This window comes from Herpailurus yagouaroundi, unplaced genomic scaffold (assembly GCF_014898765.1).
Source record: "Herpailurus yagouaroundi ecotype Mexico unplaced genomic scaffold, PumYag 165, whole genome shotgun sequence".
Lineage (NCBI taxonomy): Eukaryota > Metazoa > Chordata > Mammalia > Carnivora > Felidae > Herpailurus > Herpailurus yagouaroundi.
In genome coordinates, this window is record NW_024412406.1 from 30,348,267 (window position 1) to 30,362,082 (window position 13,816).

The window sequence follows — 13,816 nt, forward strand, 5'->3', positions numbered from 1 at the left end:
TGTCTTTTGGTTGGCGCATTTAATCCATTTACATTCAGTGTTATTATAGAAAGATATGGGTTTAGAGTCATTGTGATGGCTGTATGTTTTATGCTTGTAGTGACGTCTCTGGTACTTTGTCTCACAGGGTCCCCCTTAGGATCTCTTGTAGGGCTGGTTTAGTGGTGACAAATTCCTTCAGTTTTTGTTTGTTTGGGAAGACCTTTATCTCTCCTTCTATTCTAAATGACAGGCTTGCTGGATAAAGGATTCTCGGCTGCATATTTTTTCTGTCTAGCACACTGAAAATCTCGTGCCAACTCTTTCTGGCCTGCCAAGTTTCAAAAGAGAGATCAGTCACGAGTCTTATAGGTCTCCCTTTATATGTGAGGGCACGTTTACCCCTTGCTGCTTTCAGAATTTTCTCTTTATCCTTGTATTTTGCCAGTTTCACTATGATATGTCGTGCAGAAGATCGATTCAAGTTACGTCGGAAGGGAGTTCTCTGTGCCTCTTGGATTTCAATGACTTTTTCCTTCCCCACTTCAGGGAAGTTCTCAGCTATTATTTCTTCAAGTACCCCTTCAGCACCTTTCCCTCTCTCTTCCTCCTCTGGGATACCAATGATGCGTATATTATTTCTTTTTAGTGTATCCCTTAGTTCTCTAATTTTCCCCTCATACTCCTGGATTTTTTTATCTTTTTCTCAGCTTCCTCTTTTTCCATAACTTTATCTTCTAGTTCACCTATTCTCTCCTCTGCCTCTTCAATCCGAGCTGTGGTGGTTTCCATTTTGTTATGCATTTCATTTAAAGCGTTTTTCAGCTCCTCGTGACTGTTCCTTAGTCCCTTGATCTCTGTAGCAAGATTCTCTGCTGTCAGCTATACTGTTTTCAAGCCCAGCGATTAATTTTATGACTATTATTCTAAATTCACTTTCTGTTATATTATTTAAATCCTTTTTGATCAGCTCATTAGCTGTTGTTATTTCCTGGAGATTCTTCTGAGGGGAATTCTTCCGCTTGGTCATTTTGGATAGTCCCTGGCGTGGTGAGGACCTGCAGGGCACTTCCCCTGTGCTGTGGTGTATAACTGGAGTTGGTGGGCGAAGCCGCAGTCAGACCTGATGTCTGCCCCCAGCCCACCGCTGGGGCCACAGTCAGACTGGTGCGTGCCTTCTCTTCCCCTCTCCTAGGGGCGGGATTCACTGTGGGGTGGGGTGGCCTGTCTGGGCTACTTGCACACTGCCAGGCTTGTGATGCTGGGGATCTGGCGTCTTAGCTGGGGTGGGTAGGCAAGGTGCACAGGGGCAGGAGGGGCAGGCTTAGCTTGCTTCTCCTTAGGTGATCCACTTCAGGAGGGGTCCTGTGGCAGCAGGAGGGAGTCAGATCCGCTGCCGGAGGTTTGGCTCCGCAGAAGCGCAGAGTTGGGTGTTTGCGCGGAGCGAGCAATTTCCCTGGCAGGAACTGGTTCCCTTTGGGATTTTGGCTGGGGGATGGGCGGGGGAGATGGCGCTGGCGAGTGCCTTTGTTCCCCACCAAACTGAGCTCTGTCGTCAGGGGGCTCAGCAGCTCTCCTTCCCTTTGTCCTCCAGCCTTCCCGCTTTCTGAGCAGAGCTGTTAACTTATGACCTCCCAGACGCTGAGTCGCGCTTGCTGTCGGAACACAGTCCGTCAGGCCCCTCCGCTTTTTGCAAGCCAGACTCGGGGGCTCTGCTTGGCCGGCGAGCCGCCCCTCCGCCCCGGCTCCCTCCCGCCGGTCCGTGGAGCGCGCACCGCCTCGCCGCCCTTCCTACCCTCTTCCGTGGGCCTCTCGTCTGCGCTTGGCTCCGGCGACTCCGTTCTGCTAATCCTCTGGCGGTTTTCTGGGTTATTTAGGCAGGTGTAGGTGGAATCTAAGTGATCAGCAGGACGCGCGGTGAGCCCAGCGTCCTCCTACGCTGCCATCTTCCGCAAGTCCAGTCGGTAAAAGTCGGTGTAGACAGCTTTGAACAGAGTCAGTTGAGGAGTGGAAGTGGAGAGATGGAGATGGAAAGTCTAGCTAACTGGAATTTAAATAAAACTTTTTAAAAACATTTAAAAAATGAAAAAATAAGACATAGTTCAGAGAAGTTTCAAGACAACTTAAAAATATTTTGAACTGAATGAAAATGAAAACACAAATTATCAAAATTTGAAGAATTCCGTGAGAACGGTACTTAATGGAAATTTATAGCATCGAATGCATATTTTAGAAAAGAAGATCTAAAGTCAATAACCTAAGCTTCCACCTTAAGAAACTAAAGAAAGAAGAGTAATATAAACTTAAAGCAAGCAGAAGAAAAGGAGTAATAAAAATAGAGCAGAAATCAGTGATCCTAGTGGCAAAACCAGATGACATTTTAAGAAGGGAACTAATATCTCTCATAAACATAAATGCAAAAGTCTTGAACCAAATGTTAGCTCCTCAGATCCAACAATGTACACCCAAATCACATGAGAATTGTCTCAGGTGTATAAGACTGGTTCAACACTTGAAAATCAGTAAGTATAATCCATCACATCAACAGGATAGAGAGGAAACATCCTATAATCACATAAATAGATGCAGAAAAAGCACTTGACCAAGTTTGACACCCATAATAAAAATTCAACACCCTTAATAAATCTCTGAACAAACCAGGGATAGAGGAACTTCCTCAGCTTGATAAGGAACTGTACAAAAATCCCTACAGCTCACAGATAATAATGAAAAACGAGATGATCCCCCCCCCCTAAGATTGGTGATAAGGCAAGGATGTTGCCTGTTACTACTCCTACTTAACCACCACCCTGGAAGTTCCAGCTAATGCAATTAAGACAAGAAAAGGAAATAAAAGGTATACAGATTTGGAAGGAAGAAACAGAATTGTATTTGTTCTCAGATGACATGACTATTTGTGTAGAAAACCCCAAAGAATCAACAGAAAAACTCCTGGAACTAATAAGCAATTATAGCAGGGTTGCAAGATGCTAGGTTAATACACAAGTCAATTGCTTTCCTATATACCAGCCAGTGGGAGACTATTCAAGCTAACTCCTTTGTTCTTTGGAATGATCCCATTAAACTTTGAGTCCTTTTTTTTTATTGCTTCCAGTGAAGGATTGTATGTTATATACTTATGCTGCCGCAGACCTGGAAGCAGCCATTCCTTCAAATAGCTTGATTAGTTCTGGTGGACAATAGCATTTGAAAATAAGATCTGAATGCCAAGTGTCTTTATTAGGACATTAACTGTAGGATTTTTGAGGGAGCGGAAGAAGGTTTTTTTTTTTTAAATTGTGATTTTATATTTATATGAATATAATCTAACAAATTGGTGCAGCCACTATGGAAAACAGTACGGGGGTACCTCAAAAAATTAAAAATAGAACTACCATTCTCAGTTTTGGGTGTATATCCGAAGGAATTGGGCTCAGGATCTTGAAGGCTGATTTTTCTTAATTTCTCACTTCAACACTTGTATATCATTTTTCTTAGAGTGATAATCTTTATACATACTAATATTATTCTTCAAAATCTTGGTGCTAATTGATTTTATCTTATAATTAATATTCTTTGCAATTTAAATAGCCATATAGCTAAAAAATTAAACCCACTATGTTTAAGATTTCTTTTCATTTCCATTCTTTTTCCAATAGAAAATATTCTACATACAGTGTAAAGTTGGAGCAGTTTGGTAACACCTACCTGAAAAAAATTTTCTCTGTGTTTTTCTGTTATCAGTTTTGTAGACCGTAAGGTCAGTTGTTTTTCTATTTTTTACTTCATGTTAACTTTGCATTTTATTTTGTATTTAATCACGTATTTAAACGTGTTAATTATTAACGTGGTTAGAAATTTTAATTACATAACAAAATATATTCAAGAAGACTTGTTTACAACCTTTTTTTCTTCACTTACTGCCTACCCACCCCCTTGTACATAATAGCCCTAGTAGTTGGTTTCTGGTTTACTATACCTGTGTTTTTTAATGCAAAAGTAAATATATATATATATATATATATATATATATGTATGTTTATTATATAAAATATATAAATTGAAAAAATATATATTCTTTATGCCAAAATAAATATATATGTTTACCATATGTTTGTTATATATAATATATTGTAATATATATATTACATATTCTTACTCTTAATTTTTTAAAATGTTTATTTTTGAGAGAGAGGGAGGAAGAGAGAGAGCATAATTGGGGGAAAGGCAGAGAGAGAGGGAGACAGAGAATCTCAAGCAGGCTCCATGCTGTCAGCACAGAGCCCCAGGTGGGCCTCCAACTCACGAACCATGAGCTCACGACCTGAGCCGAAGCCAGGAGTTGGACGCTTAACCACTGAGCCACCCAGGCACCGCATGTTATAACATATATATTACATCTTCTTATTCTTAATTGTTTTTTGTGTAAAAATAAACAATCAAATTATACAATATGTGGAAGATTTTGGTTTTTTTGTTTTCACCTAATAAATACTAGACATCACTGTATAGACTTTCATAGAGGGCTTTCTCATCTTTTAAGGCTTCATTGTTCTCCGTGATGTGACTCTACCATATTTTATTCAGTCAGATCCTACTGATAAACATTGAATAGTCTTCAGTGATTTTCTTTTTTAAAAGATTATCAAATCTTGTGTATATGCCATTTTTTTTGTAGAGGAATATCTTTAGTTCGAGAAGTCGGATTACTGTGTCAGAAGGTAAACATCTATTCAATTTTTGCACGTATTGCTAAATTCCATTCCCTAAGGGCTGTGCTATGACGCATCACCGCTAGCAATGCACAAGAGGGCCTGTTTCCATACAATCTCAGCAACGGGTCAGGTTGACACAACGGAGGACTTTTTTCCTCAGGGTGAAAGGTTAGAAAGGATATCTCAGTATCGTTTTAATTTGCATTTGATCTTAGGAGTGCAGTTTAATATCTTTTCACGTGTTTGAATCGGTTTTATGTGTGCTAAATGTATGCTGTCCGTAATGGCTTTTGCCCATTTTATGATTGAAAATTTGTTTTTCTTCTCAAATGTTAATCTTTCTGTGGTAATAGCTCTCAAAATTTTCTCTTTCTTTTTTGACTTGGATATGCAATTTTTTGCCAAGTGACATTTTATTATTTAAAACATATTATTTTTGAATTGTTTCTGGATTATGAGTCACAGTTGGAAAATCTTCCACCATTCCATTAGTAAAAGAATTCATTGTTGAGCACCTGGGTGGCTCGGGCAGTTGAACGATGCACTCTTGATTTGGGCTCAGATCACGAATTTATGGTCCTGGGATTGAGCCCTGCATGGGGCTCTGCACTGAGCATATGGAGCCTGCTTAAGATTCTCTCCCTCCCTCTGCTCCTCTCCCCCACTCATGAGCTCTGTCTCTCAAAAAAATAAAATAAAGTAAAATAATTTTAAAAAGAAATAATTCATTTTTTTCTCAACACCTATTACTTGAAAATGAATCTGTATTATATTCTAAATTTATATATATAGTTCTACAGCTAAACCTTTTATTTTGTTTTCCCCATGGGACTATTTGTGTGCCAACATCACACTGGTTTAATTATAGAGGTTTTATTGAGTTTCCTAAATATATGTTATAGCCTGTCTCCTCGTTGAACTTCTTAATTAGGGTGTATCTAGCTTATTTGTTTACTTTTCCATAGAAACATTAGAATCAGCTTATTCACCTATGTAAAATTGTGTTGAGGGTGCCTGGGTGGCTCAGTCGGCTGAGCATTCGACTCTTGATTTTGGCTCAGGTCATCCGACTGAGCCACCCAGGCACCCTAAGGCCATTGATATCATAGGTTCATTTTATAGTTTGTAATCTTACTAAATTCTCTTAATGTTTTGGTAATAATTTTGGGATTGATTATTTTACAATTTCCAGTCATACAATCATGGTATCTGGAAATGAAGATAGCAATCAGTATGGGTTTTCTCCAGTATTTTAGATGATAATCACAAATATTGCTCCATAGAACTATTAAAATGGTGAGTTCAGTTGCATGTAATTTTGCATTGATATTCAAATATGAGTTTATTGTTTTCTGGTGCAATTTTCCTCAAGTTTAGATACTAACGTTTGATTCGAATGACAGGTGATTAAATATGAGGTTGGAGAGAACTTTGGATGGCTTATTTCTTAGTTCAAGACCATTGCCCTCCTGCTGAGAGAGTGAAGTACAATTTGTTTAGTTAATACAGCCTCTTTTTGGTGCGTCTTCGGATTCTATGATGTTATCTTATTTTGGTAAGACTTTTTGGCTTCTTCCTTCTTTCCATGGAATACCACTCCTCCACAAGATGCCTCGCTACTTTGAGGTGCCCCCCCATTCACTTTCCTGGCCCCGTTCTGTCAATTCCCAGGAACTAGGGCTCTGCTTCCCCAGGACTGACAGGTTCTCATCAGGTTGGTACTCTCTCAGCGTTCCTGTTCCACGCCCTCCTCCCATCTGTAAAATCCTACCTGACACTTTTCTGCAAAGCAGCCTCTGGAGCTCACTTTGCTGCTGTTAGTATTTTCTCTACTTAAATGTAAATTGAAGTGACTAATTTTCTGTTTCTCCTAGTGATTTGTTTTTTCCTCTTAGCTGATTTTCAGGATGTATGGACAGATGCAAATTCAGGCTACCATTATCCCACAGGAAGCTGGAAGTTCTCTTGCTGGTGTTAACCTAAGTAGCAGTGTTTCTTGAATGTATACTTTATTGTTTTAATCAACATGTGTGGATCTAACAACAGAAGTTCTGTTTCTTTTTTTTTTTTTCCTACTATTATTTGGTCACCTTTTCAGTATCATTTTCTATAAAAGATGAATCTAAAAGGAATCTGTGTATATGATATAAAATTTTATGGGCAGTTTTCAGTTTTGAGGCTCCTCAATGAATATTTGATAATTTAGTTTAATTTTTATGAGGCAGTTGATCATTTTTAATGTGATAATAGCAGAAACCTATTTAAGACTTTACATGCCTCTGTACAGAGATTGGATCAATTTTTTTTTTTAATGCCTCAAGATGTGATCCCTGAAAAGTAATGTGGTTCCTTGACATTCTGATAGTCGGAGGGTCCTTTACAGGGAGGGATATCTGAATCCTTTGGAATAAGTTTACAACATACTTTTATCTGGTCTATAGCCCTGGAATAGAAGTTTTCAACTTTACCGTATATTATTATCATCTGTGGAGTTTTGAAGAATCCCAGTGCCAATTCAATCTGCCAGACCCATTATTAAATCAGAATTTGCAGAGGCATGCTCCCAGATACCAGCACAAGGCCTGAGACAGAGCTCAAAGTGATGTCTTAGAAATGTTATTGATTCATATACCCATACACTGATTCACATACAACCACAGTTGAGAACCAGTGGTGGTTTTTGAGACCACAGCTCAATGCTGCTTATCAGCCAGTTGAAGAAACATGGTTCTAGAAGGTTCTTTTTCTTGCCATCCTCACATGTAGCTATATTTTTGAGATTTGGGGTCAAAGCAAGATGTTCCGTAGTATCAAATAACGCCAAGGAAATCTCTCCAGTTAGACATAACTCTCCACCAGTCACTACTGCTCTGAAAAATTTATAGGAGTTCTAATCTGTGGGAAGGGAAAGTAATTTGGAACTTCCAAAGTTTCAGTAAGCAAGTTTTGGAAAAGCAATTTCTTTTTCATTTTCAACTAGAATTGTGATTTCTATGGTTTGTATGGAGATAGATTGCCTCAGAATCAACTGGGAAACTTGTTAAAAATGCAGTTTCCTAGACGTCACTCCAAGAGAATTGGATTGAGTAAGTTTTGGGGCAAGCTCAGGACCCAGTGTGTTTTACAAAACACCAGAGGATTCTGATGCAGGCACAATCCCAGTGACCTCTAACCTAGGCAGGGGCACATTGCACAGGAACTTGACGGAACGTTTCAGGAATTCTGATTGCCTCGGAGCCTCAGAGGCGCAAGTAGGAATGATCCGGGTTTCGCTTTCATGACATCCACAAAAATCAAAGAGATTTAAAAATGAAATAACTTTGCCATCCCGTAGTTGAAGAAAAAAGGACGTAGTGCTTACGTGTTACATAAATTTGTTCTCATCAAGCCTTTTGGCCAGATTAGTTACATCCTCCTATCTGTAAATCCATTCACAGTATCCTTTCCTGTAGGTTTTCAGCAGCAGCAGTGACAGAACCAAAATACCTCTTGTGGATCTGTTAATATGTGTTTATCCCCCTTCAGAAGAATCCTGTGATATTTGCCAGCTTGACGAATGTAACTCTTAGTTCAATATATTCTGTATGATAGAATAGATGGGAAAAAATTGTTCTAGACAAACATTTCTTTTCCTCAGAGAAGTTGCTACCTAATACATGTGACCTCATTCGTCAGAATTTTTTACAATCACGCTAAGTTTTAGAATTTAAGGCAGTGATTCTTAATAATTTGGATCAAGGAGCTCTGAGAATCTGAGAGCCTTGGAACTGTCTTACCCAGATATCTGAACATATTTAAATGAAATCAAAGTTTCCATTTATTTTTAGAGAATCTGTGAACATCCCAAAGCTCTTTAGAGCCACATTGGAGTTTAAAAAGTCCTGATATAAGATATGTGGTATTTACATGAATTTAGAATTTAATAGGATTTGTTATGGTTTTCAGGTATCTGTACAAGAATGAAATTCATGCCCTCGACAAGCAAACCTTTAAAGGACTCAGATCCTTGGAACAGCTGTAAGTAATAAAAACTTCTTTCTTGAATCATTGATGGTTGCCGTTCGAGTGGAAGTTCTTTTAATGCCATTACGTGATAGTTGAGCAATTATTTTAAGCTTTGTCATGCAGCTCGAATGATTGAATATTCTGTCATCAGTTGGATAAAAATCAGAATGTATGATGGAGTTGGCATGAGGGCAGGAAGACAGAGCCCAGCTGGAATCCCAGCTCCTGCATTTATTAGTGGTGTGCTATTGGGCAAGTTGCCTTCCCTGAATTTCTGTTTCCAAATCTCGGGAATAAAGATATTCCTGCTGCGAAGATTAAGATACTCCATGCAAAGACTCTAGCTGATCATATGACACAAAATAGGCATTTCACAGAAGGTAATTGATAGCTGTGATTATTTATTAACTTATCAAGCTCATAGACATTTAACTGATATGGGAATTCTCAGAGCATGACGTCTAACCCCTCATGTGACGAATTAATAACCAAATCCGATGTTAATTAAATGACTTGCCTCAGGTTAAAAGATCTACAACCCAGATCTCCTGATTGTTATCCTCGTGCACTTTTCACATGTGACGCCCTACGGCTGGTTTCAAAGAGTTTGAAATCTCATAAACTGTAGGTTCACCTTTCAGAATTTCAGTGTGAAATAAGAATTTTCGGTATGAAAAAGTCATGATATATAGTTACACTGCTACCGACTGGCCATTTGATATTTTATTCAGATATTTCTCTCAATTATTAGTGTCTGTGACGCAAAATCTAGTTAGATATTTGAAGAGGTTTTGCCTCATTCTTGACAAGCTACGTGATATTTTGTCAGCTTAGAGATATAGAATGCTCTTTGATTTTTAATTAATACGACTCTTAAATACCAGAAGCTTTTGACTCTGAGCTTTATTTCTGTCTTCAATGTGGCTTCTTATTTTCAAAAGGCTGTTTGCAATCATTTCTATAATAAATATACTTCATAAATGTCTGAAAAAATCTAGATTTCTTTTTTCCTGGAGGGCCAACGTGTTAGGTTATAGTATTAAAATATGATCAATCAAACACACTCTTAAAAATTATCGTTTCCATCTACTTCTCCCCTTGTTAATTTTCTTTTACATGACTAATGATCTATCCTGTGGCAAAGTGTGTTTCTTCATCTTTTCCTTTATTATTTTAAATTGTGTAATGTTTTAGGAAATTTTTACTACATTGTGGAACCATCACAAAAACAAATAAGTATAAATTCTTTAATAGCAACAACAAATAAAATCTTTATGACTGTGTTGTGTTGTTCATCAAATATATTTACAAATGATTTATAAAAATTAACATGAAAAGTTCTAATTCTAAAGGGCACATGATTCTCATCAGTAAATGCTTTACATTCTGATAACAATCATTGGTCTTACTAACATTGAGTAATACTATTGTTTAAAGCCATGGAAACAGGCATTTCTGCTTGCTAATTTTAAAGCATGATTCCATGCTCTTGTGAATCATTATTCAAAGAGGATTTTTGGAATACAAAGATGTAATCTCTAATCCTTGGAAATTTTCATGATTTTAATCATAGCTCTGAAAGTCAGTTCATTTCCATGTATCTCTACCAAACTAAAGAGCTTGAGGTACCTGAAATATTTGTTCTTTAAGACCTATAATAAATAGGATTCTTATTGTACATAAGCTCCTTATTTCTTTTAAGGATTCTTATTGTACATAACTGTTTTAAGATTAAGTTCCTTTTTGAGGAAGGCAGGGACACATGAGAGGTTTTTGTGCAGCCTTGCAAATATGGTAGGGCATTGTAATACCAATTCTGCTACTGACGTGACCGTCTACATTCAGTATGAAAATACACTTTTTGATTTTCCTTTAGTCTTTAAGACACAGTCTGTGGTTTAAAAAAGTGGAAATGAGCAGTGAGGAAGGGATATTGAAGAAGGATTTGTGGGCTTAATTGTTTTTTTCTTTTTAAGATTATTTATTTTGAGAGAGAGAGAGACAGAGAGAGCAAGTGAGGGAGGGGCAGAGAGACAGGGAGAGAGAATCCCAAGCAGGCTCCGTGCTGTCAGCATGGAGCTCGGCCCAGGGCTCAAACCTGCAAACAGTGAGATCACGACCTGAGCTGAAACCAAGAGTTGGATGCTTAGCTGACTGAGCCAACCAGGTGCCCCAGCCTAATTCTTTTTTTTGTTTTTTTTTTTTGTTGTTGTTTTTTTTTAATCTTTTGGCCAGTTGGAAATTTGATAAACTGCATTCTTTTTTTTAAAACCACCTCATTGAGGTGTGATGGACATACCTCAATGGCTGTGCATACTTAATGTAAACAACTTGAGTTTAGAGATAAGTATTCACCTGTGAAACCATTGCCAAAATCTATGCTATAAATATATCGATCACTTCCAAAAGTTTCCTTTCATCCGTCCCCCTAGTTATTATTATTATTATTATTATTATTATTATTAATTATTTGTGATAAGAACACTTAACATCTATCCTCTTAGCAAATTTTTAAGCATACAATACAGCATTAAGTTGTGAAACTATAACACTACGAGAAGAAATCATACAGAACATCTTCTTGACATTGGCCTTCAATGATTTCTTGGATGTAAAGGAAAAGCACAGGCAACAAAAGGAAAAATAGACAACTAGAGCTATGTCAAACTAAAAAGCTTCTGCACAACAAAGGAAGCCATCAACAAAATAAAAGGCGATTTATGAAATGGAAAAAAAAATTTGCAAACATTCATCCAATAAATCCAAAACGTAGGGAGAACTCCTAGAATTTAATAGCAAACGCCCAAATAACTAGATTAAAAAATAGGCAAAGGACTTGAATAGATATTTTTCCAAAATAGACACACAAATGGCCAACAAGTATATGAAAATGTGCTCGACATCACTAATCATCAGAGAAATGCAAATTAAAACCACAATGTGAAGTCACCTCACACCTGTTAGGATGGCTATTATCCAAAAGAAAAAAAAAATACCGCAGGGAAGGATGGTGTAGAGGAAAGGTAATTTCTTGTGCGCCATTGGTGGGAGTGTAAGTTGGTGCAGCCGCTATGGAAAACAGTATGGGGGTTCCTCAAAGAATTAAAAATAAGATTACCATGTGATCCACCAATCCCACTTCTGGGTATTTATTCAAAGAAGTTGAGATCAGGATCTCAAAGTGATACCCGCACTCCCATGCTCACTGCAGGGTTATTTACAATGGCCAAGAGATGGAAACAATCTAAATAAATGTCCATTGACAGATGAATGGGATAAGGAAAACATATATATGTGTGCAGATATATATGTATACACGCACACATACATACAATGGAATATTATCCAAGCTTAAAAAAGAAAGAAATTCTGCCATTTGTGATAAAATGGTTGAGTTTGGAGGGCATTATGCTAAGTGAAATAAGCCTGACACAGAAGGACAAATACTACATAATGCCATTTCTAAGAGAAATCTAAATAGTCAAACTCAAAGAAGCACAGAGTAGAATAGTGGCTCCCCGGGGATGGGGGAGGGAGAAATGAGGAGATGTTACTCAAAGGGTACAAACTTTTAGTTATGCAAGATCCTAGATGCCTAGAGATCTACTGTACAAAATAGTGGCAAACCACATTCTGCTTTAAGGGTGAATCCTGTCTTTGTGTTGCATTAGATTATCTTCTGTGTGTTGGCTACATGAAGAGAAATTTTGTGATTAAGCACAACAGAGTTGTAAATTAAAACACAAATCTTATTTTAAACATTAATAAGACATTGTTATTTTTATAAAGTAATTTGTATCCTTATATTGATTGTGTCAGGGGAGTAATTATCTTTATAAGAATTATAATGATTGAATTTTTATGTAGGAAGCTAGAATGATTACAAATTAAGAAAGTGTATATTAAAATGAATACATTTGTGAGGATACAATCAGTTTTACCAAGTGGAAAGACCATATTTCTTGGGTATAATTTTCCATTTTATATATAGCCGAACGCCACTGGTTAAGGGGGATAGTATCTTCAAAGCACGTTCTTATTCTACAAATGACACAGAGGACTCTAATGCTTCTACCTTTAAAAACAAGAGTAATTGCCATGTGCTTAGAAAGCACAGTTTAATGGACCTTGAGAAATTTAACAGAAGACCATGCGGGAGGGGAAGGGGAAAAAAAAAGTTACAGGGAGGGAGGGAGGCAAACCGTAAGAGACCCTTAAAAACTGAGAATAAACTGAGGGTTGATGGGGGCTGGGAGGGAGGGGAGGGTGCGTGATGGGCATTGAGGAGGGCACCTGTTGGGATGAGCACTGGGTATTGTATGGAAGCCAGTTTGTCAATAAATTATTAAAAATAATGTTTCTTATTAATCAGCCATCTTGCTTTCAATTAGCTCTTCATCTAAAACTTCCATCTTTATTGTACTGATACATGGACCTATTTTCACTGGTTACTTTTTTTGCCATTGAATGTCTAATCCGAGCCTCCTTAGGAGGCACCAAATATGTCTCATGAAAATGGTATCTTCTAGTCATTTTCCTCATAAGACCATTGAACTAGAAATGACAGTATTTTAGTCATTATTGTTTAACTTACATTTCCTTGTCAGTGTCTAACTTCACATTCCTTACTTTTCCTGTTCTTTAGATGTTTCCTTAATCCTGAATGGTCTATTTTATCTAGAGTATTTCTGTTAGATAACAGCAGGCTTTCATGCCTGTGTTAAATTTCACTCCATGCCTTAAATATCAGCATCTTATTCCACTGTCTACCGAAATCATGGAAAGAGGCAGAACAGTGTTTCTGAAAACACAAGATCTTAGAAATCAGACTGAACTAAGTTTGATCTGATTGAACATATGCCGTGCTTCTTAACCTTTCATTGTTTTTTAAATGAGGAGAATAATAAGTATGTGCCAGGCTGGCTCTGAGATCTAAGGATAATATATATGAAACACTTGGCAAGGGAAGATCCTGCGAGAACAATATCTGTGAATTTCTATAGCGATATTTATTATTATTTTACTAATTATTTTCCTTACAACTTTTGACAAGAAACAGCTTATTTATTTTTTACTTTTAAGAAACGGATAATTTAGGGGCGCCTGGGTGGCGCAGT

The 13,816-nt window shown here is 37.5% G+C and overlaps 1 protein-coding gene across 1 annotated transcript in view; it reads left to right on the forward strand.

Annotated features, from left to right (window-relative positions):
• PXDNL (peroxidasin like) overlaps window positions 1-13,816 on the forward strand; it is a 430,785-nt gene that overhangs the window by 236,126 nt on the left and 180,843 nt on the right. Inside the window, exon 4 of the mRNA XM_040487847.1 lies at window positions 8,640-8,711. Within this exon, the coding sequence (XP_040343781.1) occupies window positions 8,640-8,711 (72 nt within the window). The remainder of the gene's footprint in view (window positions 1-8,639; window positions 8,712-13,816) is intronic.